The 24,374-nt window shown below is 44.1% G+C and overlaps 1 protein-coding gene across 2 annotated transcripts in view; it reads right to left on the bottom strand.

Annotated features, from left to right (window-relative positions):
• Window positions 1-24,374, bottom strand: part of COL4A1 (collagen type IV alpha 1 chain) — a 389,221-nt gene that overhangs the window by 105,545 nt on the left and 259,302 nt on the right. For both annotated transcript variants that reach the window (XM_072992788.2, XM_072992838.2), the window contains exons 33-39: window positions 18,716-18,805; window positions 18,049-18,201; window positions 14,289-14,387; window positions 14,027-14,116; window positions 13,752-13,891; window positions 1,157-1,283; window positions 995-1,075 (exon numbers count right to left, since the gene is read on the bottom strand). In XM_072992788.2, the coding sequence (XP_072848889.1) occupies window positions 995-1,075; window positions 1,157-1,283; window positions 13,752-13,891; window positions 14,027-14,116; window positions 14,289-14,387; window positions 18,049-18,201; window positions 18,716-18,805 (780 nt within the window). The remainder of the gene's footprint in view (window positions 1-994; window positions 1,076-1,156; window positions 1,284-13,751; window positions 13,892-14,026; window positions 14,117-14,288; window positions 14,388-18,048; window positions 18,202-18,715; window positions 18,806-24,374) is intronic.

The following is a 24,374-nucleotide window of genomic DNA, read 5'->3' as shown; positions in this document are numbered from 1 at the left end:
GAACCATATGCTGAAGCAGTTGTCGTTTCTGGACCCACAACATAACAAGGTCATTTAACAAACTTAAGCTAATTAAGAATTATTTAAGGTCCACAGTGTCTCAGGAACATCTTGTGGATTTAGCCAGGCTAAGTATTGAATCAAACATTGGCAAAACATTTAATTTTCATGTTGTGATCCAAACGTTTTCACCAAAAAAGTCCAGGAAAGCTCTCTTTTTAAATAGGAAGTTTATTTCTCTTTTAAAGATGATCTGATCATCTGATCTGATCTGCATTGCAATAAAAAGGATGTTTCAATGTGATTTTTTTGTTATATGTATTGTAGCATAAACAAAGATGTTCAAATCAAATGTGCTTTCTCATCTCCGATCTTCTTTTATTTTAATTTATTTATATTTTTTTGGAGGGATAAATTACGAGCGAGTATAAGGGCATTAGACCTTAAAAGTAGAAAATGGAGAAGGGGCCCCCCAAAAGAAACTTTGTACCTCCTAATGAAATTCCTCTCAGAGGCCCAGGCAAGAACTGGTCTGCTTTTGTTGATTTGCCTTTGGTGCTCTGCAGACCGAGAGGAAGCCAGGGAAGATCTAACATCCTGTTCCCTCAGAGGGCTTCAGAGCAAGGAGGAAATGATGCCAGCCCTTGAAACCAGTGAAAAAGTAAAGGTACAGAGAATATAAAAATGTATGGGAAAGGCAAGACCAGTAACAGGAATAATACAGTCCTTCCATCTGCAGGAAGTGGCAATTTGTCAGAATGACTGGATTTGTATGATGCCATAGTTTCTTGGGCTGTGATTAACTTTCATACACATCTTATGACAATTTCCAAAATTACAGAATTAAGGTGATGTGGCTTGGTCCTACCAATCTACACAGTTAAATTTTTAAAAACAAACAAAAGCAATCAAAAACTAGTATTAAATGCTGCAGATTATCTTAATTTTTTAAGTGATTAAAAATATAGTTTTTATTTCAAAAATGTTTCTTTACCTATTTGTCCTTTCAAACCTGGAAAACCATCCAAGCCTGGGAATCCCTTTTCACCTTTTCCACCTGGGATTCCTGGAGTACCTTTCAAAAAAGAAAACAAAGATTGAGTATTGCTACCTAAGTACCTGAACACAATACAAGAAAAGGCTTTGAATCACTTACCTGGAGAACCGGGAAGACCTGGCTGCCCTTTGGCACCTGGAGAACCAGGGATACCTGGAATTCCTACAACACCCTTTTCACCTTTTTCTCCATGTGTTCCTGGACTACCAGTCCTTCCTGGTTCTCCCTGTGAGACATAATAATTGATAGTAAACTCTTCATAGTTCTAATAGCATTCTAAAATCTTGCATTGGTAAGCTGCTTCCCCAATAGTGGTGTCATTTAATACAAGACAGCTTCTTAAACTTCACGTTAATTCTTAAAAAAAACAACTTTTTAAATGTTTTGGCTATGTTAGCCCATCCCATATACAAAAAACTATAAAAATCACATAAGTGGAAGAAACCCCAGTGGTCACCTAACACTGCAGGAAAATCACAGCTAAAGCACCCCTGAGAAATGGCTATCCAGCCTCTGCCTGGATACTTCCAATAACAGAGAGTCTGTTAAAAGAACAAGAATTAAAAACAACATATAAACAGCAATTTAAAAATTATTATTGAACATAGAATCATTAAAAACATCAAGACAGATTAAGAAATATAAGAACATTTAGAAAGACAATAAAAGGATATCTTTGCAGCAAATGTAATGCCAATTAGCTATGTAAAAATCAGATATTAAACATCAAATGCCTGTAGGAATGAAAGTGCTTTTACTTGCTAACAAAATAAACTTTTAAAGAATGTTTAAATCTTAGAGATGAAAAAGAGGTTACTTACCTGTAACTCTGGTTCTTCGAGTGGTCACCTGTGAAATCACACTAATAGGTTAATCTACGCCTGCGTAGAGCAGCCTCAGAACTTTCCAGAGCTCGAGCACAAGGTGTCTGGAAGGCTAGAAAGAGGAGAGTGTTTGTTTAACATCCAGGGAGTGCAAGGCCCATTCCAGAGGTGAGGTGGGTGCTGGAAAAAAAGTAGGCAGCACAATTGGCTGGTTTAGATGAAAATAAGATGAAAAATGGGGAAGGAAGGAGAGGTCAGGGTACAGAGTTACTTTGCCAGGATGGAACTGGAGGAATGGAGGGTCCACTCTTAGAGCTGTCAACTCCCCCGTCTGACATGCTGACGTGAAGGCAAGAAGGAAGGCGGTTTTGAAGGTTAGAAGCTGGTCCGATGTTGTGGAGACTTCCTTCACGAAAGAGGCTTCGTGAGGCAATTCAGGACCAGCTGGAGGGACCACTGTGGGGTAGGAGGCTTGTATGCCGGACACATATTCTTCAGCCCTCACAAGAACTGCTTTAATGTAGGGTGGCAAAAATGGGATGCTGCATTTGAAGAGCCACGTACACTTTCAGAGTAGAATTCAACAAGCCACAATGAAACAAGTGAAGCAGGAAGCAGAGGTCTGCGTTGAGGGAAGTTGGGCTGGTAGGTAAGTGAAGGGAAGGGAAGAAGCAAACTTACAGAAAGCATTCCATTTGTAAAAATAAGTTAGAGTAGTGAAGTGCTTACACGTGTGATTCAGAACCTGGGTTGTCAAGGGGAACCCTCCATGTTGTCAGGTGGAGGGAGTCCAAGTCTGGATGAAAGACCTTGCCATGATATTGAGACAACAGGTGGGAATCTGGAGACAAGTGGATATATTGTGTCGCTTGTTACATACAGCACTGATGTTACCTGTCTGTCATGGGTTTGGAGGGAAAGTTCCATCCTATGGAGAGTGGAAGGCGGGACATCAGGAGGAGGGGCTGTACTGTATATATATGTGAAGCCTGTGTGGTGAAAGGGAGACGCTGGGATGTGAAGAAGCAGCAGCTGGGAAGAAGAAGCTGGTGTGGGAGTCTGTGTGTCAGACAGGGTACTACTGTGTGTCAGAGTACCAACCTGATAGGTTCAGGTGTCTGTTGGTTAGCCAGAACTGATAGGTTCAGGGTCTGTGCTTCAAGTTAAGGGTTCTGTGTGAACCAAACTGTGTGTATGTATGAGTGAAACTAAGCCACGTTACTTTATCTTATTCACCTGATTATTTTATTTTCCCTGTGTGTTGTATTTAAATAAACCTTGTTCTTTTATTTGTTTAAAAATCCATCCCTGGTCTGTGTGACTTCTTATAGGGAATGGTTGGTGGCAGCTTAGTTAAGTGTGGCAGATCCCAGTAGGTCTGGGTTTGTCACATTGATTGGTGTCCAGCGTGTGGGATACGACTGGTCCAGTTGTCCAGCGGTCCAGCAAAGCCTTGGCAAGTGTGCCCAGAGCAAGGGGGGTCTAGGCAGGGACAATCTGAGGCGCGTAGGTAATCTTCTAGGTGTACCTCACGGGGAGGTGCGCTAGTGGAAGAACGTGCCAACTGGGGAGACTAGATTAGAGTGCTCTGAGGCAGCCTGGTTTTGGCGGGAAAAAAGCTGAGGCAAAATTGTAAAGTAGAAGTGATTTAGCCTGCCTGCTGAGAGGCCCAGCAGAGGGGGGTAGGCTCTGGCTCGCAACTGTTGCAAGTTAAGTGCTGAAGGAACAGCAGCAAGCTCTAGAAGGCTGGTTCTGAGGCAAGAAGAAAAAAAAAAGTGGTCGTTTTATTTTGAGGCTTGACTTTTTAAAGCAGCTTGTTCTGAGGGGGGATTATGCCCTTGACTCGAAGCCAGATGGCAGAAATGGGTGAAGTGAAAGACCCCCAGGTTGACCAAGGTTCTGAGGATGAATTTGGCTCAGTGCAGGGTGACAGCACAGGAGAGCAGAACCCAGAACTCAGAAAATTGCTCCTAGCCCAACAGCATGAACTGAGGGTGAGGGAAATGGAGGAAAGATTAGAGAGAGAAAGAAGGGAGGAAAGGGAGAAACAGAGACAATTTGAATTGGCATTGGAGAGAGAGAAAATGGCGTTTGAATTAAGAAAATTGGAACTGATGAACCAGAACAATAATAACAATAGGGATTCTGAGGGAGGCCAATTGTCTAAAGCTGACCTGAAGAAATTCCCTGTGTACCACAAGGGAGATTGTCCTGAGGTGTTCTTTTCCTTAGTGGAAAGAGCGTTTGTGGACTTCTCAGTGAGGGAAACTGAGAAGATGACCATCATGCGATCTTTAATCAGTGGTAGCCTGGCTGAGGTTTATGCCGAGATGCCTGAGGAACTGATGAAAGATTTTGCAGAGTTTAAAAAACTGGTGTTTGCCAGACATGGGATAAATGCGGAACAGCTGAGACAAAGATTCAGATCCCTCACCAAAAAACCAGAGCAGACTTTTACCCAAGTGGGGGCCCAATTGGTGAGGCTGCTTGAGAAATGGCTATCGCAGGAGGGGACAGAGACCTTTCAACAGCTTAAAGATTTGATAGCGCTGGAACAGTTCTATTCAGTCCTGCATGGGGAATTGAAATTCCAGGTGAGGGAAAGGAAACCAAAATCTGTGGTGGAAGCTGCCGAGATCGCAGATTTTATTTCGCAAATAAGAAAGCCCTTGGGTGAGGGGAAATCTGTAGGTAAACCCAAAGAAACCTACAGCAAGTACTCTCAGGGACCAGGGAAAAGCCAGCAAGGGGGAGGGGCCCATGGTGAAGGGAAGCCCTCAGACATGAAACCAAGACCTCAGATTTTGGAGGGAAAACCAAAACAAGATGAGAGAGACTCAAAATACACCAGAAAATGCTATTTCTGTCAGGGAAAGGGCCATCTAATCTCAGAGTGTGAGAAATTAAAGCAGCTAAAAGGAATTGTGCCTCAGGATTCGAGTGGAACCAAGCCAAAAGCTGTGTTCTGTGTCCAGAAAGAGCAAGGCTCATTGTCACTGAGGGAGCCTGTTGCCATGGCTACTCAATCTGGAACAAGTACATCTGCTGATCAGGCTGAGGAAAATGGTCCTCTTGTGGAGGTCAAGCGATGCTTGCTCGTGAGAACAGATTCTCAGTTGTTTGAGACAGCAGGGGTGGACGTAGGAATACTTGACCGTCAGTATCGGGGGCTGCGGGACACTTGTTCTCAGGTGACCCTGTGCCATCCAGATATTATTCCTAGGGAATATGTAATCCCAAATGAGAGCATGAAGGTGGCAGGGATTGAGGGGCAGATAATCTCTCTGCCAGTCGCGGAGGTACCTGTCAACTTTCAAGGCTGGAGGGGAGTTTGGCGGCTAGCGATTTCATCGACTCTGCCAGCAGCCGTGCTCGTGGGAAATGACCTGGCTGAACATGTGAAACGGGTGCTAGTGATTACACGCTCACAAGCCACCACGGGGACAGTTCAGGGGGGTAATGATGAGCCAGAGACGGAAGCAGGTGGGGGGAGTTCAGAAGCTGTGGTGGAAACCTTAACCACAGACAGCGGATTTGGACAAGAGCAAAAGGCAGACGCCACTCTCCAAAAGTGTTTTGAACAGGTGACTGACGCCCAGCTAACACCTGAAACCCCAGTGAGATTTCTGGAGAAAAAGGGGATTTTATATAGAGAGACCCTGAGGAATATCTCAAAAGGGGGAGATGGGATCAGGAGTCAGCTAGTGGTACCTGAAAAGTATCGCCCCATGATCTTACAAAGGGGGCACTCTGACATGTTTGCTGCGCACTTAGGGGTGAACAAAACACAGCAGAGAATCACACAGAATTTTTACTGGCCTGACATAGGGAAGCAGATCAGGGAGTTCTGTAAACAATGTGATGTGTGTCAAAGGCAGGGGAATAATCGCGACAGGACCAAAGCAAAGTTGTGCCCTTTGCCTGTGATTGACACTCCGTTCAAATGCATAGGGGTGGATATTGTGGGACCTTTGCCCAAGGCCACAAAGAGGGGGAACAGATTCATTCTCACAATTGTGGACCATGCCACAAGGTACCCTGAAGCCATACCCTTGACTAACATTGAAACTAACACAGTGGCAGATGCCTTGGTGGGGTATATGTCCAGGATGGGATTTGCCTCAGAAATAATCACAGATTTGGGCGCATCGTTCACATCAAAGCTCATGAAACGCTTATGGCAAATCTGTGGAATTAAGCACAAGGAAACCACTGCTTATCATCCTGAAAGTAATGGGTTAACTGAGAAGTTCAATGGGACTCTAATGCGCATGATTAGGGCTTACTTGGCAGAGAATCCAAACAATTGGGACCAGAAGCTGCAATCCCTTTTGTTTGCTTATCGATCAGTGCCACAAGCCAGTACCGGGTTCAGTCCGTTTGAACTATTATTTGGGAGAAGGGTGAAAGGGCCCCTTGATTTGATCAAACAAAATTGGGAGCAGATCACCCAGGATGACCCACAAGATGTGATGACATACATAGACTCTTTAAGGAAGGACCTAAAGAGAAACCTAGAGCTAGCAGCAGAGACCCTGCAAGCTCAAAAGGTCAGAAAGAAAGCCTGGTGTGTCCAGAGAGCCGGGGAGAGGCACTTTAACCCAGGGGAGGGAGTGCTTTGGCCTAGGCTCTGCAAAGAAAACAAACTGCAGCTGGGTAGCCCAGAAGTAAAGTGCTTGGGTCACATGGTAGGGGGAGGAGTGATAAAACCGCTGGAGGCCAAAATAGAAGCTGTTCGTGATTGGCCCAGACCCAACACCAAGAAAAAAGTCAAATCATTTCTTGGGTTGGTGGGCTACTACAGAAAGTTCATCCCGAGGTTTAGCGAGATTGCGGCTCCGCTGACCGATCTGACGAGGAAGAAGGCTGATGACCGCATCCCGTGGACCAGCGACTGTGAGGCGGCGTTCCAGAGGTTGAAGGAGGCGCTCGTCCAGTATCCAGTGCTGCGTGCTCCAGACTTCGACCGGGAGTTCATCATCTACACCGATGCGTCTAACAGCGGGGTAGGAGCAGTTCTGTGCCAGGAGGATGAGAATGGTGACCAGCATCCAGTGTCCTACCTGAGTAGGAAACTCCAGAAAGGTGAGAGACATTTGGCAACCGTGGAAAAGGAGTGCCTGGCCATAGTCTACGCGATCCAGAAGGCCAAGCCTTACATCTGGGGAAGACATTTTGTTCTGTGCACTGACCATTCACCACTGCAATGGTTAAAGACAATGAAAACCCACAATAGCAAACTTATGAGGTGGGCTTTAAACCTACAGGACTATGACTTTGAAGTGAAGGTGGTCAGAGGGTCAGTGAACTGTGTTGCTGACGCCTTGTCAAGAAGACCTGAAGAATGAAGACGGCGAAAGAACATGGACTATGTGTATATATTGATGACAAAAAGTTAAATGTACCTGGTTTTTGAATTTGGTTTGTATGAATAAAGGTAACTTGTTGTAATGTATATGGTAAATGTTTAAATGCCTAATTGCTATGGTTAACTTAGAATGTAAGTATAAGTAAGTATGATATGGTATGTATAACTGTTGTTGTGTGTTTTATCCAGGTTGTTTTTTTGGGAAAAAGCACCTTAGCTTTCCCCCTACAAAACAACTTATAAAGAGGGGAGGTGTTACATACAGCACTGATGTTACCTGTCTGTCATGGGTTTGGAGGGAAAGTTCCATCCTATGGAGAGTGGAAGGCGGGACATCAGGAGGAGGGGCTGTACTGTATATATATGTGAAGCCTGTGTGGTGAAAGGGAGACGCTGGGATGTGAAGAAGCAGCAGCTGGGAAGAAGAAGCTGGTGTGGGAGTCTGTGTGTCAGACAGGGTACTACTGTGTGTCAGAGTACCAACCTGATAGGTTCAGGTGTCTGTTGGTTAGCCAGAACTGATAGGTTCAGGGTCTGTGCTTCAAGTTAAGGGTTCTGTGTGAACCAAACTGTGTGTATGTATGAGTGAAACTAAGCCACGTTACTTTATCTTATTCACCTGATTATTTTATTTTCCCTGTGTGTTGTATTTAAATAAACCTTGTTCTTTTATTTGTTTAAAAATCCATCCCTGGTCTGTGTGACTTCTTATAGGGAATGGTTGGTGGCAGCTTAGTTAAGTGTGGCAGATCCCAGTAGGTCTGGGTTTGTCACATCGCTCTCTCGTGGAGAGCAGAAAACCAAGGCTGGCGAGGCCACCAAGGGGCAACAAGGATGACATCCACATTGCCCTGCTGGATCTTGACTACCGTCTTCTGCACCAAGGGAATTGGAAGGAACAGTAGAGGAGATCCTTTGACCAACTGGTCATGAAAGCGTCCCCTTGAGAATGACGACCTATCCCTGCCCGGGAGCAATAAGTACTCCATTTGCTGTTGATCTGTGGTGCAAAGATGTCCACGTGGGGGGCGCCCCAACGATGACACAGGTGATGGAATACTGTGTCGTCCAGTGCCCATTTGTGAGAAGGAGCTTGGAGTCTGCTCAAGTAATTGGCTAGAATGTTCCCTTCAGCAGCCACATAGACCGCCACAGGGTAGATTTGTTGAGCATAGCACCACTCCCAGAGATCAATGGTGAGGCAGAGCAGGGGAAGCCCCTGTTTGTTGATGTAGAACACTGCAGTCATGTTGTCTGATGCAATTTGAACAACCTGTCCCATCCGGAGGCTCTCGAATGTCTGAAAGGCTTTGATTATGCTAGGAATTCAAAGTGGTTGATATGGAGAGTCACCTCATCTGAGGACCAGAGGCCATTGATAGTTAGTGCACCCAGTTGCACTGGTTGGCTGGTTTAAATGGAAGGCAGAAAATACCTTAGGCAAGAAGGCAAGGTCTGGCCGTAAGGTTACTTTGCAGAAAAGAGGCTCTGCTCTTAGTATAGCCAGTCCTCCAGCCCTGCGAGCTGAGGTTATCACCAGGAGAAAGCAGTCTTGAGCGTTAGCAAGCAGAGCGATGCTTGAAAGGCTTGAAGGGAGGCCTCATAAGCCGCTGAAGAACTAATTAGTGGTCTTATAGGCAGGGCGCATACTTTCCAGGCCTTGGAGAAACAGCTTGCAGGTAGAACAGCCAGTCCCAGGCAAAACAGGTGGAGGAGAAACTGAAGGAGTGCGTCCAGAGATGTTGGCCTAGTAGGCGAATGTAGTCTTGATGCAAAGTGACAGAACACCTACCAATTATAGGAGTAGGTCAAGGTGGTAGAAGGTTTGAGAGAATGATTGAGCATGTCTGTTACAGCCGGGGCAATCTCCAAGCCGTCAGGTGGAGGGACTTGAGGTAAGGATGAAATACCTGACCTCTGTCTTGAGACAGTAGATGAGGGACCAGCTGCAGCCTGATGTATTCTGCAGCCCTCGAGAGCAGGATCAAGAGCCATGGCTGGCAAGGCGACCAAGCATGACATTCGCACTCTCATGTCGGAAAGGGGGAAAGGTGGAAACGTGGAGGAGGCCCCATGACCAATTCATCAGGAAGGCGTCCCATAGGGAGTTGCGGCCGATGCCGTCCCAGGAGCAGAACATGGCCCACTTTGTGTTCATCCAGGATGCAAAAACGTCTATGTCTGGAGTTCCCCAACAACGACAGAGGCGGCGAAAGATGGCATCACCGAGAGCCCGCTCGTGACAGCAGGACTGTAGTCTGCTGAGATGGTCTGCTACGGAATTGTTCTCGCCTGCCAAATGTACAGCCACCGGATAAATGTGGCGAGCATAACACCATTCCGAAAAGTTGATGGTGTGAAAGAGAAGGCATAACAAGTGAGTGCTGCGCTGCTTGTTTATATAATAAACTGCAGATGATGCGACCTGGACCATCTGACCACAGAGTAGGGGCTGAAGGCCCGGAAGGCCTTGGTGATTGCCAGGAGGTCCAGCACACTGATATGGAGGCTGGCTTCTATTGTGGACCAGCAGCCGTGGACAGCATGGTGGCGCAGACATGCCCCCCAGCCTGACAGGCTGGCATCCACAGTTAACTGAACCATCCAGGTCAAGAGACCAAAGGGTCTCTCTATCCATAGGTTGGGGGAATTTCCACCAGTCCAGTTGTGCAGCAAGCTCCGGAGTCACTTGGAGCAACGTGGATGGGTGGTCAACAAGATGTCCGAAAGAGTGAGAGAAACCAGGCTTCAAGGGACCACATCCTCAGTTGAGCATGCTGTCTCACAGCTGTGGTAGATGCCATCAGCCCCAGAAGTCACTGGAGCTGTAGGGCAGGGACCAAGTGCTTGAAGAAAAGGAGCAGAACAAACCATGCATTTTCACAATCTTATCAGGGAAAAAAGCCTGCTTCAAGAAAGCATCCAAAGCTGCATTACACATTGTGTAGGTTGCAAAGTTGACTTCTGTATGTTGACCTTTAGTCCTAATGCTGACAAAAGAGACAGTGTCAAGGACGTGTGCTTACAAGCTTATGACTTGGACTCAGCGACCAGGAGCCAGTTATCCAAACATGGGTAAACAGTGATTCCTCCTACTTAAAACCTGAGAAACCATTGATTGTTTGACCGGATGCTAGTATGAAAATGCCTCTTACAGTTCAATCACGTTAAACCAACTCCCTGGGTGTAACATGTAAATAACAGAGTCCAAGGAAGCCATACGGAATCTTTGTAATAAAAGAATTCAGGCCTCCATGATCAATGATGGGCCAGAGGCCTCCATCCTTTTTGGGGATGGTGCAAAGAAACAATATCATCGTTCCCTAACAAGGCCTGAATTTCATCTTCCAAAGGCGGTGGCTGCGAGAAGGGGTACATCAAATTCAGCGGCATAGCTGGGAGCTATGACAGAGAGTACCGAACTGTTAGATGTGAAGGAACACCAATTGGAAAGACTAGGGGTCAAACAGACTGATTGGTCAACAACAGAGAAGTCAGGTGCATTAAAAAGACTGCTTGGTTTTGCGGTCCTGCCTTTGGTTTTGTTGGTCAGGACTCTGCCCGCCCACATGTCGGGGTGGTGGCGGCGGTTGGTAACTTTGGGGTTGGGGCCTTTGACGTTCCAGGGATGCCCTAGGCTGGTAGGAACAACTCCAGGTACTCGAGATTGTTGCACTGCAAATGACCGTGCCATCTTCCTGAGCAGGTTATCAAGAATAATATCAGTTTTCTGACCAAAAGCCCTACACCATTGAACGGTCCTTGATCTGCCAGTTGGTTGGATGCTGGTTTCAAGGCATGCCAAGAAGGAATGTGCTTGCGACGCGCCAATCCCATTGCCTCCTGGTGATACGAGAGGCCCTGGCTGTAAAGGTGCATAGGAGCTATCTGCAGAATGGGCAGTGCCAAATTCCATAAGTGGCGATGATAAGCACCCATGGCAGCGGAGTAATTGGTGGCCAGAGAATAAAAACACCAATGAAAGATATCCTTATCTGTGTTCTCTGTATCAGTTGGGAATACGACAAACAACCTTCTAACAGTAAAGGAGGGTGACTATCTGCGGCAACTGATATGGGTGTAGGAAGATTGGTTGGATAAATCTTACTCCCCCTCTGACTCTGGTGAGTCCCAACCTGAATATGGTAAGTCCTTCTGATGATTAGGGGAGAAGTCTTTCTTAGCGTGAGCCTAACCAAGATCAGTCTCAAGAACAGCCACCAGGACAGAGAAGGTTGAATGGATTAACAGCAGGTTCGGTCGCACTTTCCTGCCAGAGCCGAGTTCAAGGGAGCACTACTCCTTCGAGGCGTAGGTGGAGGCACAAAGCGTTCCTCGGCCCGTGGCTCAGAACAGTGCCAGAGAGTGGGGAGGCAGTGGTGGTAGAAAGGGTGGCGGATAAGAATCATAGCTCCTATACCGAAATAAAGGACTGGTCCTGCTCAAACTTGTCAGCGTGATAGGACCCTATTGATGACCAGGAAAAATACTCAGGTCTGCCTGACACTCACAGGATTCCTGTGATTGGGTTGACTCCTATGAGTCCTTTTCCTATGAGCCTATGCTGGCACCGGTGGCTGAGGTGAGATTGCAGGCTACTGTGTGAACGAGCCCATTGATAAATGAGGGCTGTTTCGTACCAATTCATCAACCTCCAAAGAGGTGTTACCCCAGGAATATCACTGACAGGTGGGGCTGGCAGTGGGAGCTGCAGGGGGCCCTTTCCTTCTCCAAAGGCAAAGCCAAGGCTTACCGTATGTTGCTGGGATATCTTCGGCCTTGGCCCCCAGCTCTCTCCAGACTTAGCAGCTGTGAGAATGAGACCATTGATGAAGGAGGGCTGTTGTGCACCGAATTACCAACCTCCAAAGGTGTTTTTACACCAGTCAGGAATATCACTGACAGGTGGGGAAGGCAGCAGGAGCTGCAGGGGGCCCTTTCTTCTCCCAAGGGCAAAGCTAGGGCTACCGTATGTTGCCGGGATATCCCCGGCTTTGGCACCCAGTTCTCTGCAGACTTAGCTCAGATGCTGCTATCTTCTTCTTTGATACAAAGAGGAAGACTGCAAAGAGGTGGATAGCTGTTGCTCTTGAGCCCTAGAGGTAGCCTTGTTAAGAAGGTAAAAGAAACTTTTTTAAAAATGAGAGAAAAGCCCTGAGGGCTCCAAAGCCGGCTTTGTAAAGCTCCTACAAGGAATATACAACGCCGGCTGGTGCTCTTCCTCCAGGCAGAGGAAACAACTTGTTACTGAAGAAAGAACAAGGGAGGTGAAAAGAAAGGAAAGATAAGGAATAAAATTGTTTTTCACTTGCGAAGTTCCTAACAAAGCTGCTGCTACAGCGGCAGTTGAAAAAAGAACTGAGGCACTAGGTACTGGGGCGGAGTTATATAGCCGGTGTAGGGGAGGTCCTGGCACCAAGTGCTTAAAGCTATAGAAGCTTCTGAGGCTGCTCTGCTCAGGCACAAATTAACTGATTAGTGTGCATTCACAGAAACCACGAAGGAGAATCAAGGACTACTCTCAAAGCTAGCCTGGCTTTTCAGGGAGAATATATTTCCTGATCTGTTTTTCAATTGACCAGCTGGATTAAGTTTTGGTCTCTTTGCTTTCATCCAGTTCATCACCAACATCAAGTTTAGAACAGGAACAGCTTCCTTGGAATTAGGTGGAAAGAAAAGATGGAGCTAAAATCCAAAACTCCAGACAACTCTCTCCGTTGTTTCATGTAAATATTAAACAGCATGGGGGGACAAAAGGCAGAAGTCTCCCAGCACCATCTTCTAAACTTGTTCTTCCAGGAGTGACCAGAGCCACTGTAAAAGTGTACTTACAAGCCTCAGCCCAGAGAGACAACTCAGAAGGATACCATGGTATATGGTATCAAAAGCCAGAGAAGTCCAGTAGAAACAACAGGGACATACTCCATCTGTCTAGTTCCTGCCACAGGTCATCCACCAAGGTGACCAAAGCAGTGTCTGCTCTATAACCAGGCCTGAAACTGGATTGAAATGAATCCAGATAATGTTTCATACAGGAATCCCAGGAGTTGAGAAACCACCAGTGGCTCTAATATCTTGTTCAGAAAGGGAAGGAAGTCCTTTTAAATATTTTATTGGAGTCTCTCTTCTTACTCTGGAAAATTGGAGCTTGCTCCATTTTTTCATGTGATAGCCTTTCCAATATTGAACTAAAAGGTGGTATGATAGCTATCATAGTATTCTTCTCTGATGATCTGCTCTTCCATTTCCTATGCATTCTTCCTTTACATTTCAGCTTATCTGAATCTCCTAATATGGCCACTGTGGTCTCTTTAAATCCTCTCTACTTTTGTTTTGAAAGGAATTGTTTGTGATTGTGCCTTCAGTATCTCATATTTGAAAAACTCCCATCTATCATGAGCTTCCTTTTCAAGACATAAATCTTATGTCTTTTAATAAGAGATGCCTTAGCAAATGAAATTTAATACGTAATCTGATGTTGTTCATGGAAAATCATTGATACCTTCTCACCAGGAACCCCAGGGAAACCAATTCCAGGAAATCCAGGGTCTCCTTTTTCACCTTTCACTCCTTTTGCTCCAGGAAATCCTGGTCTACCTTCCTCACCTGGAAGACCCTGCACACCTTTTTCTCCTGATGGACCTAAATGGAAAAGTTCACATGTCACATTTCATGTTACAGTTTCTTAAGACTAAAATAAATGTGCCAAAATTAATCTGAAAATGGATGATTAGCCAGCCATTACAAATTTCCAAACAACTCAAGTTCTAAAGTTACCTGGCAGACCCATTTCTCCTGTCAGCCCTTTTTGTCCAGGATAACCTGGTTCACCCTGGAATCCTGGAGTGCCTGGATCCCCTTTGGGCCCTGCATTAAAAAAGAAAATTATTAATAACTATCCATATGGCTTATCAGCATGCACTATAATAGACTGCCTACATTTCAGCACCTAATAGTGTTATAAAAACAGAACAGTAGTAAGTAGTGATGGAGAGAAATTTTAGAAAACTACTGTTGAAACAAAACCAGGGTTTCACACCTGCTGTGCCAGGAAATCCAGGTTCACCATCCTTCCCTGGCATTCCTGATGTGCCAGGATCCCCTTGAGCTCCCTTTTCTCCTTCTGGTCCCTGTTGTCCTGGAAGCACAAATATTTTGGTTCATGTCATCATTGTCTTTCTGCTTATTCAGTACATTTTCTGTTGGAGTTTTATTTGTAACCTCATGCTATCTATAGTTTGTGTGACTGCAGATCTGTCCAGCACTAACCAAACATTCTTTCTAACCTTTGAATTCAAAGAGAGCTATTCTCTCTGCTGAGTGCTCTTTATCTCTCTTTCTTGGGTTGGTGGCAGTTGTTTGTTTGCTGTTGATCAGTTGCTTGTTAATAAATCTGCAGTAAAGAAAATAGCACAGGTCTGTAATTTCAAGCAACTATAAGTAAATAAAAGTTTTAAAAATTGTTTATTCTACAAATGTTTCAGAGTGAGTTATTAAGACTCATTAATGTTACATGCTTGAGAAAGAGGAGGACTCTGGGGAACCTGTAACTATTATCTCTGAGTCTCTGTACTTCTACTGTGTAAGAAAAGGATTTTTTCCCTAGAAATTCAAAACTCTGCAATACCTTTTGTAGTGTCATTAGTAAATAGACTTACAGATTAGGATCTTACAGACAAGGAATACCTATAATTGGGGTGTTTGACACTGATCCATGCTTTGTTGCCCAGGATACACAACAACAGATTGATGTTTGGCAAGGAATATTTCCTCTGGAATGCATTTTATAAGGGGTAGAAATTATCACTGTGACAAAGGGGAGTTTTCTACTATGAATTTCTATGTTTGGTGTGTTCTGGAAAAAGTTTCACCTAAGCAATATGAATTCTAGAAAGTCTCTAACCACAAGTTTAGGGCCCTGTTTTGTAAAACCTCTACAGATGGGGGAAAAATCGAAAGATGAGACTCTCCCAGGGGTTAAAAATTAGAACGGCATCTGCAGGGAAAAGGATTTTACCCCATCAGTAAAGAGGCCATAAGTATGGGCAAAGCCCACAAATGTAAAACTAAAATAAATAAGAATCACGAAAGGTAAGAAGCAAGCAGAATAAGTAAAGTAAGGGTCTTCAAGAAAACAAAGCAAAGCTCAGCTATTGCAAAGTGCTCCTAACAATATTGCTTTGGCAGTGGGCAAAAATGAACTGAAGGAATTGGTATTGACACACTGGTTCATGTGCAGGATGAAGGTAGGGACAATTGTCCTGCCTAATTGCTGACCTATAGAATGTTCTAAATGACCTCTCTGAACACATGCTGAAGCCCATTTATGTGAGCCAAAACACAACACTTATTTATCAATTCTAATATTGTCAATATTTATTAATTTAACATGTTTTATATATACGTAATACTACTATTGTTATGTGCCGTCAGGTTGAAACTGACTCATAAAGACCCTAATACAGCTTTCAAGGTAAGTGGGGTATTTAAGGAGTGGTTTTAGCAGTTTCATCCCCACCAGTGAACTTCCACGACTGAGTGGGGAATCAAAACTAGGTCTCCTGAGAGATACCATATCACATCCAGTCACAATGCAAGTAGTCCCTTTAAAATAAGAAAAAAGAGAAAACAAGATAATGAGTTCAGTACCACCCACCACTAGAGGGACGTGGTGGCGCTGTGGGCTAAACCGCAGAAGCCTGTGCTGCAGGGTCAGAAGACTAGCAGTCGTAAGATCGAATCCACGCAATGGAGTGAGCGCCCGTCGCTTGTCCCAGTTCCCACCAACCTAGCGGTTTGAAAGCATGCAAATGCAAGTAGATCAATAGGGACCACCTCGGTGGGAAGGTAACAGCATTCCGTGTCTAAGTCGCACTGGCCATGTGACCACGGAAGATTGTCTTCGGACAAAAACGCTGGCTCTATGGCTTGGAAACGGGGATGAGCACCACCCCCTAGAGTCGAACAGGACTGGACAAAAATTGTCAAGGGGAACCTTTACCTTTACCTTTTTACCACCCACCCAGCACAATAGGCCCTACGGGCCTGGACAGCACAAGAGAAAAAAGGCAAGGAAGCAGGCAGCCAACCAGGCTGCAGCTGCTTGGCACAAAGAAATATCCACTCACCAAATCAATCAACAAGACAAGACCAAGAACAGAGAGAAATGCCCCAAGCTGGGGCCAAGCAGCCACCACCACCCAGCACACACTGGCCAAGTCACAAAATACACCCCTGTCTCCATCCATCCCCCCACAGAAGTAAAAAGGGAAGTCTTCCCTCCAAACTTACCAAAATGCACACCTTTAACAGAATTAATACAAAGAAAATTAACCAAATAACACTGTTTTAAAAATTCAAATAAGGAAAGCAGGCCCCCCTCCATGCACATGGAAAACATAGCAAACCAAACCAAACCTTTCTTCCAAAACCAAGACAAGAAAGCAAACAAATAAAGGTAAAAAATGTAATCAAAGTCCATCCCCACAAACTACAAGAATATGGGGAGAGTTGCCTTCCTTCCTTCACTTGATGTCTTCTCTTCTGATCTTTGACTCCAGCAGGCAGAAACAGGCAAGCCAGGCTGCATCAAAAATAATTCAAGAAAGAAAATGACAAAAAGAAAAAAGAAAGAAAGAAAGAAAATAGAAGAAGAAAAAGGGAAAGTGAACAGGACAAAAAATCTCCAAAGAGGGAATAAAAAAAATACTGCAATCCCAAGGAATAACGTTGACACAGGCAGGCTGCCTGGCAGGAGCAAGGAAAAAATGGCAGAAAGGGAAAGGCTGTAAGAGCAGGAAGGCAGCAATCCAAGGACACTACAGGGTCAGCACACAGTAGTCCAACGAGGAATCACTGAAATGAAGAGCACTTCTCACCAGGTTTCAGATGCTTTCACAAATTCAAAATTCTCACGCCCCCTGGCCATTCTAATTCGCTGCCAACATCCCTTGACGTGGTATTAATGAATGAAAGATTTCTCAAGTCATTTGATAGGTAAAGGGTGAAAGGGCATTGAAAGGTTATGCAAGAGGGAACAAGAAAGAAAACATGAATCACCAAAGAGACCTCTTCTGTGTTTGGGGTTTTTCATTTAAGGCCTATCCTTAAATGGCACTGAAAAAAGTTAGGTATTTGTGTCAAACTATGATTTCCCCAAATATACAGTGACACACATTGTTTTAATTTGGTATCATGCTTGTACACAACTGGATTGGGCTTCAAGTAAGTCCTTCCAACAAACCAGAGCCTCTCAAACTTTGTGATGGCAAAGAGGCTGACTGGCAGCAGGGAAGACTCACTGGACAGTATTGTCTGCTTACATGATTCCTAAGCTGAAAATGTTATTACTGAAGAATGTCAAGCACAAGAGTTGGGGAAACAGTCTCATCAAGTGAGGCTTTCTAATCATCTACTGCCCCCCTCCATCTCTGCCAGTTTATGCTGAGGATACTGAGGAAGGAAGAGTAAATGGTAGAGAAGGAAACTAGCATATTCTTAAATGCTTACAAGACCCCTTACATTTCATTCAGGTTTTTGCTTTGTTTTACTTTACAGGAATCTTTGTAAGTACCAGACAGTTTTTAAGACAAGCTGAAGGATGGAAATGGAACTTTTCTGTGGAAAAGAGTGGTCTTTTAGACCAGATGGGTGGGGTATAAATCAAATAAATAAAAATAAAATAAACTTAAGCACACTAACATTAAGCACATTACAACTACTGTTTTGGATGAGATGTGTTCACCATAAAAATACAACAGATGTCATGTATGATGCAGATGTTATCTAATTTTACATACCTTTACTTCCCTGATCTCCCTTTTGACCTTTCAGGTGTTCCATGTCTACACGATCCATGGATCCTGGTTCTCCTGGTAAACCGGCCTCACCCTTCTCACCTTTTAAACCAGGTTCACCCTTGAGACCTGACACTCCAGAAAGTCCCGAGCTGCCTAAAAGAAACATGCAGCATAAATACCAGAATTTCAGGAGAACATTATGAGTCAGGACTGCTGTTCCTACTTCTAATAAAATCTCACTTGTAGCAAGCTAAGAAACCCCTGGACTGCAAGGAGAACAAACCTATCCATTCTAAAGGAAATCAATCCTGAGTGCTCACTGGAAGGACAGATCCTGAAGCTGAGGCTCTAATACTTTGGCCATCTCATGAGAGGAGAAGACTCCCTGGAAAAGACAGAGTTGTTGGGATAGTGTGAGGGCAAGAGGAGAAGGGGACGACAGAGGATGAGATGGTTAGACAGTGTCATCGAAGCTAACAACATGAATTTGGCCCAACTCTGGAAGGCAGTGGAAGACAGGAGGGCCTGGCGTTCTCTGGTCCATGGGGTCACGCAGTCAGACACGACTAAACGATTAAAGAACAACAAGAAACCTACAGGCTGTAAAATGGTTGAATTAAATAATACACCTAATTTCATGTAGTGTTCATCTATAAACAATTCTTACCTTTTTCACCTGGAAGTCCAGGAGCACCTATAGGGCCAGGAGGACCTTGGAATCCAGGAGTCCCCATAACTCCCATTTCTCCTTTGATTCCTGAAATCAAATTGATATGACACCTGGTACATTATTTTCCTACTATACACTTCAGTTTCACTCTCATCATTCTATTCAATGAACAGAGAACACACAGAACAAATTGCATTTCTCCAGTCCCTTGCATGTGTGACTAATTCATTCACCCATCTTTTGACTACACACTTCTCAATGAATATTGCATTAACCAATATATACTGAGCAACCTAATGTCCATGAACACCTTGCTGTGCACCCATGAAGTAGATTTCTGATTATTGTGGTTTGTGTTTTTTAGTTTTAAACTTGTTTTCTGGATAGATGAGACTACTTCCAAAGGAAGCACTTATTTTCAATCATGTACAGTGGTGCCTCGCATAGCGATCGCTCCATTTTAGGCGATGAAATCGCTTTGCAATGGACTTTTTGCCATCACAAGAGCGATCGCTTTGCGATGGCCCCTATGGGGAAAATTTGCTTTGCGATGATCGTGGGGAAGCGATCATCGCAAAGTCCCCATTTTCACACAGCTAATCGATGGTTCCAAAATGTCCGCCCGCTGTTTTGCCTTGCTTTAGAGGCACCGAAAATGGCCGCCCCTATGGAGGATTTTCGCATAAAGTGAGTTTTTAAGCCCATTCAATGAGTTTTAATGCGTTTCTACGGGCTTTTAAAAATCGCTTAGCGATGAAATCGCATAGCAGCGATTTTTGCTGCACGGATTAACATCGCTAAGCAAGGCACCACTGTACCATCTTTTATTTCCCTGAGATTTAGGAAGTAAAGATGATGGGCAGGTACAAGCCACAACTTCAACTTCTGAAGTACTCACAATTGCCTGAAAGAAGAAGGGGAGGAGAAGGATATCAGCTATCACTGTCTCCTAAAGGTGTGCAGAGGAGGGGGGGTACTTTATAATAGCAGAAAGGCAACCTGGTAAGAGCTGTGAAAGACCAGACATAGTGGGAGGAGGAAATAAGGAGACACAGACTATGTCCACAATGGCATATAGATCAATATATGGATCACTGGTAGAATGGTTTGGACTGGGGAAAAAACATGTCCACACTTGTTTCTACTTAGAATGATCCATTATTCCCCTTTAAGGGTTGCTGCCCTTCTGGCAGGGCTAGGGAATGCATTCTTTTTGGGACAATTCAGAGCATTCCAAAATAGATTTTTTTTAGCTTGTGTGGATGTGTACCATTTACTAAAATGGTACCAGAGGCAGTGTTAACTGTGGTGACAACCCTATGACATATTAGGTTATGAAATTGAAAGAGGACTGAGAAATCCCCTCCTCCATTTTTGCTTTCTTAAAAATAAATCTCTAACTGATACAGCAAATTTCTAGTATCATGCTCGGCTGATACACTGCCATTGCAATAGGCCACATACTTTATTTAATGAACAAACAAACAAAAAAAGGATGTTACCCCAGCCCCTTAACTGATGGTTGAGAGAAAAAGCACAGAAGGGAACTATGCTGACTCCATGGGCTCCACTCCACAAAGAAATGCAAATACAGCAGAGCACCAGCTGAAGAGTAATGTGGGAAAAGGGGAGGTTACTTCCATTCCATCTTCTAAAAACTTTCACCCCAGCACTTTACCCTCACACAGCAACTATCCTTGGCTGCCACTGCCTCCTTACTTGTGAGTAAACTGGATAGATTTACTGGGTAAACCTTGCTTACTAGTAAACTGGGTGGACCCATAGTATGGTAGAAGAGGACACATAGCACAATCTCCATTGTGGACTGAAGGATTGCTCAAGTGAGAGTTAAAACAGATTACACAAGAATATTTAAAATTTCCCAGTGTGGATAGAGTTGGGGATACATGAACAAGCAATAAGGAAGCAAAAAAGGCTTCATGGTTGAAGAGAGCAAAACGAGTGTTAGGGAGACCTGTGGTAAACTGTTAGTCCTAAGTGAAGGGAGAGAGCAATCAGATTCCATTGCCCTCTTACCCCGGAATAACCATGCGAGACCATGTATGGGTTAAACACGGGCCACACTTTATTAAAGTCCATTCCGTTCTCGTGAACATTGCCAATCCTTTGGCAAAGGGTAGTTTGGTAGTGTGGTGTAGTGTGGATTTGGATTTCCCTCTTGGGCGACCAGCTAATCTCACACGAGAATATTGGACGGGCGGGTGATCTGCCAAATAAACATGGAAGAAGACAATAGAGTGCATGCCCTTAAATGCCCTCTCTTTTCCCCCCACACCCCTGCCTGTTCTCACGAACAGCCTTGTAATGTCGCATGGCAACCGGGGAAGCGGCAAAGACACGCCTCAAAGGGGATTCCTCCCCCCCCTTAAGGATACCCTAGTAAGTAAGCCACATGCAGTAAGCTACATGCTAGGAAGAGAGCTAGAAGAGTACTAGCTGTAGAAGTTACTTTTTTATTTCTAAACTTAACACTCTTCTTCCAAATATTAAGTTTAAAAATTAAAGTGTCGATGCTGTTATAGATAGGCAAATTATTATTTTTTTGTAAATATTTAGGAGTGTAACTTAATTATGAAAGCCAAGGTGAGGGAAGACTAGCTGAGTGGGTAGGAAGAATGCAGCACAGCAAGACTGCAATGTGCTTAAGCAGACAACAGTAAGACTGTTGCTAAAAAAGTCCTCCTTAAGTCACATGGTCTTAGATAATTACAGGCCAGCCTCAAATGTTTCATTTCTAGATATATTGGTTCTCAGGTAGGCAACCTGGTGTCTATGAACACTTTGTCCTGCATTTTTGAAGTAGATTTCTTGATGATATTGGAGTGAGTCATGGCTTCTCAGCTCCAAGGGTTCCTGGACAAGCTAGATCCATTTCAATTTTGCTTTCAGGTCTGGTTATAGGACAAGAGACAACTGGTCACCTATGCTGGGAACTAGACACACGAGTGTGTCCCTGTTGGTTCTTTTGAACCAGCATTATATTCTTCTGAGCTGTCTCTCTGGGATGAAACTTGGAGGCATTGTTTTATAGTGGCTCTCTTTTTTCTGGAGGGGAGAACTTAGAAGATTCTTGTATCTGGGGACCTCTGTTCAATGCCCTGGCCATTGGCTTGTGGCATCCTCAGGATTTTGTTTTGTCCCCCATACTAACATATACATGATACAGTTGAGAGACATTGTTGAAGGTTTGAAAGTTTGGTGTCATCAATACACAGATGACACCTACTGTAACTCTGTCTCTCTCTTCTGAGGAAGCTTTCCAGTTCTAAATTGGTGTCTAAGTTAGTAATGGACTGGATGATCGTGAATAAACAAGTTTAATCCAAGCAAGACAGAGGTGCTTCTGTCAGTTGAAAGGCATATCACGGAACACAGATTCAGTCTGTGGTGGATGGTGTTACACTCCCTCTGAAAACACAGGTTAGCAGCTTGGGTGTAGCCCTGGTTTTGTCACTGAGCCTGAAAGTCCAGATAGCTGTGTGGTAGTGTGCTAGCTATACCTGTTTGGGGAGATGCCTTACTTACACCCCATTAAAATTACTGTAACACGCTCTATATATGAATCTGCTTTCGGAGTGTTTGAAAACTTGAGTGGGTCCAAAATGCTCCTGGCCAGATTGTAAACTCAAGTTGGTTCCAATTGTCATGATTTGGATTATTGAAGCTAGAATGTAATTTCTAAATGGGATTTGTAGTCGTGGAATTGTGTAGAAGGAATCCATCTTGGTCTGTGTTAGCTTAACTAGATGCTTCGAGAAGCTGTTTTCTCTTAGAGTTAGTTGGAATTTTCCATGTGGAGCCAAGACACAACATCAGGAAGAATGTCAACAACACCTGCACATCCCGTGAGAAAAGGAGATGGAGAGGGGTGAGACACTGCTTCGTCCTGATTGGCTTATGTCAGTGGATAGTGAAGAAGGTGGTTCCAGCATGGGAAGAAAAATGGCAGGATGGTGACAGAGAGAGAACTTTTTGGATTTTTGGATTTTACTTTGGATTTTGGATTTTTGAATGGACTTTGGAGTTCCCATTGCTATTTTTTAGTAAACTGCTAGGATGTAGTTCATAGCAAAGAACAGAGGAAGGGGGGCTCAGCCTTACCCAACTTTTTAGCTATTATTAGAGTTTTCTTATTTTATTTTTGTAACTGGAATTTGCTAAAGTTCTAACTACCTTAGTTTATGGAAATGTACTTGAATGCTACGCTTTGTAACAAACTGAATATCACTAAATTCTTTATTTTTCTAATAAAACATTACAGTAATCCTTAAAAACTTATGTTTGGTCTCTTGAGCAGATAACCCGCATAATTATTTTTCCTTTTTACGCCACAAGTATGCTACTTGAGTCCGTTAATTATCTGAGTTTTGCTAGTCTTGGCAGACTCTAAGACTCATGGTTTTTATCTTTGGTTTTCTCAGTTAATTGCTAATTGGGAACAGACTTGGGAAAAGGGTATCAGTGGGATGGCCTGGCTGTGAAAAGGACTCATTGCAGCTATTATAGTACACTGGACCCTGGAACCTCTCTGTTCCAGCCGCAGAATTCTCTTAGGAGAGCTGTGTGCTTACACCAATGACCACATAATTCTCTGTTACATCATCTCCACTGATTACTGGTCCATTTACAGGTGCAATTCAAACTCCTGTTTTTTACTTATAAAGCCCTAAATAAGGGCCTGTCCAGACAGGTGCGGGCTAGATTAGGTTACATAGGGTTAGCTGAATCCATAGGGAGAAGTGATGTTCCATTTGACGTGCTCTCCAGTCTCCCATCCAAATGGCATATCAACCTTCAGCTCACTCTGCTGTCAATTAGATGCTTCCCCTGATTGTTTGCAGAGGGTCAGGGGGAGTGAAATTAATTTTTATGTCTGCTAGATTGTTGTTGATGCAATGAACCACTTCAATTACATTTTTTAAAATATTTTTTCCTGTCTGTGTATTGTGAATCTACCCACAGATGTGGTTTCAGAGAATCTGCTCACAGCCAAAGTTTTTGATTGACAATACACAGAAAAGCAAAGATTTTTTAAAAAATTAATCAAAGTTCATACCCCACTTTAGAATCCTGGAAATTGACACTGGAGGTGGCTGCAAAGCTCTAGTTTAGTTTGTTCCACTTGCTGGGAATGGACTAAAGTGGAGCCCTCCAACCCATACCAAAATAGTAGAAACACCCCCCCCCCCAGCAGGGGTTCAAAAAGTGTGGTTTGGGAAAAATTGGTCTGGTCCAGTGATGTCCATGTGTGGACATCAAAAAAGAGAGTGGACCAATCAGTGCAACAAGCAGGGTAAATACCAGAGTAGATAGGCTTAAGTTGGATCCAAGCTACTTGAAAGACTGCATCTCTTTTTATGAGCCTGTCTGGCATTTTAACATCATCAGGGCATGTTTTTCTCTGTGTCCTTCCTTCAGATGCATGTGATGAGGACATAAGAAATGGCCTTCTTTGTAACTGCTCCCAAGCTGTGGAACTTCCATCCATGGGAAGTCAGGCTGGGCTCCTCTTTGTTATATTCCCTATGGCAAAGAAGAGGTTACCTACCTGTAACCACAGTTCTTCGAGTGGACCTCTGTGAATTCACACAATAGGGTTAAGTCCGTGCCTGCGCTGGAATCCTTGGAAATTTCT

Source organism: Pogona vitticeps, chromosome 1 (genome assembly GCF_051106095.1).
Source record: "Pogona vitticeps strain Pit_001003342236 chromosome 1, PviZW2.1, whole genome shotgun sequence".
Classification (NCBI taxonomy): domain Eukaryota; kingdom Metazoa; phylum Chordata; class Lepidosauria; order Squamata; family Agamidae; genus Pogona; species Pogona vitticeps.
This window is presented reverse-complemented; position numbering and strand designations above follow the sequence as displayed.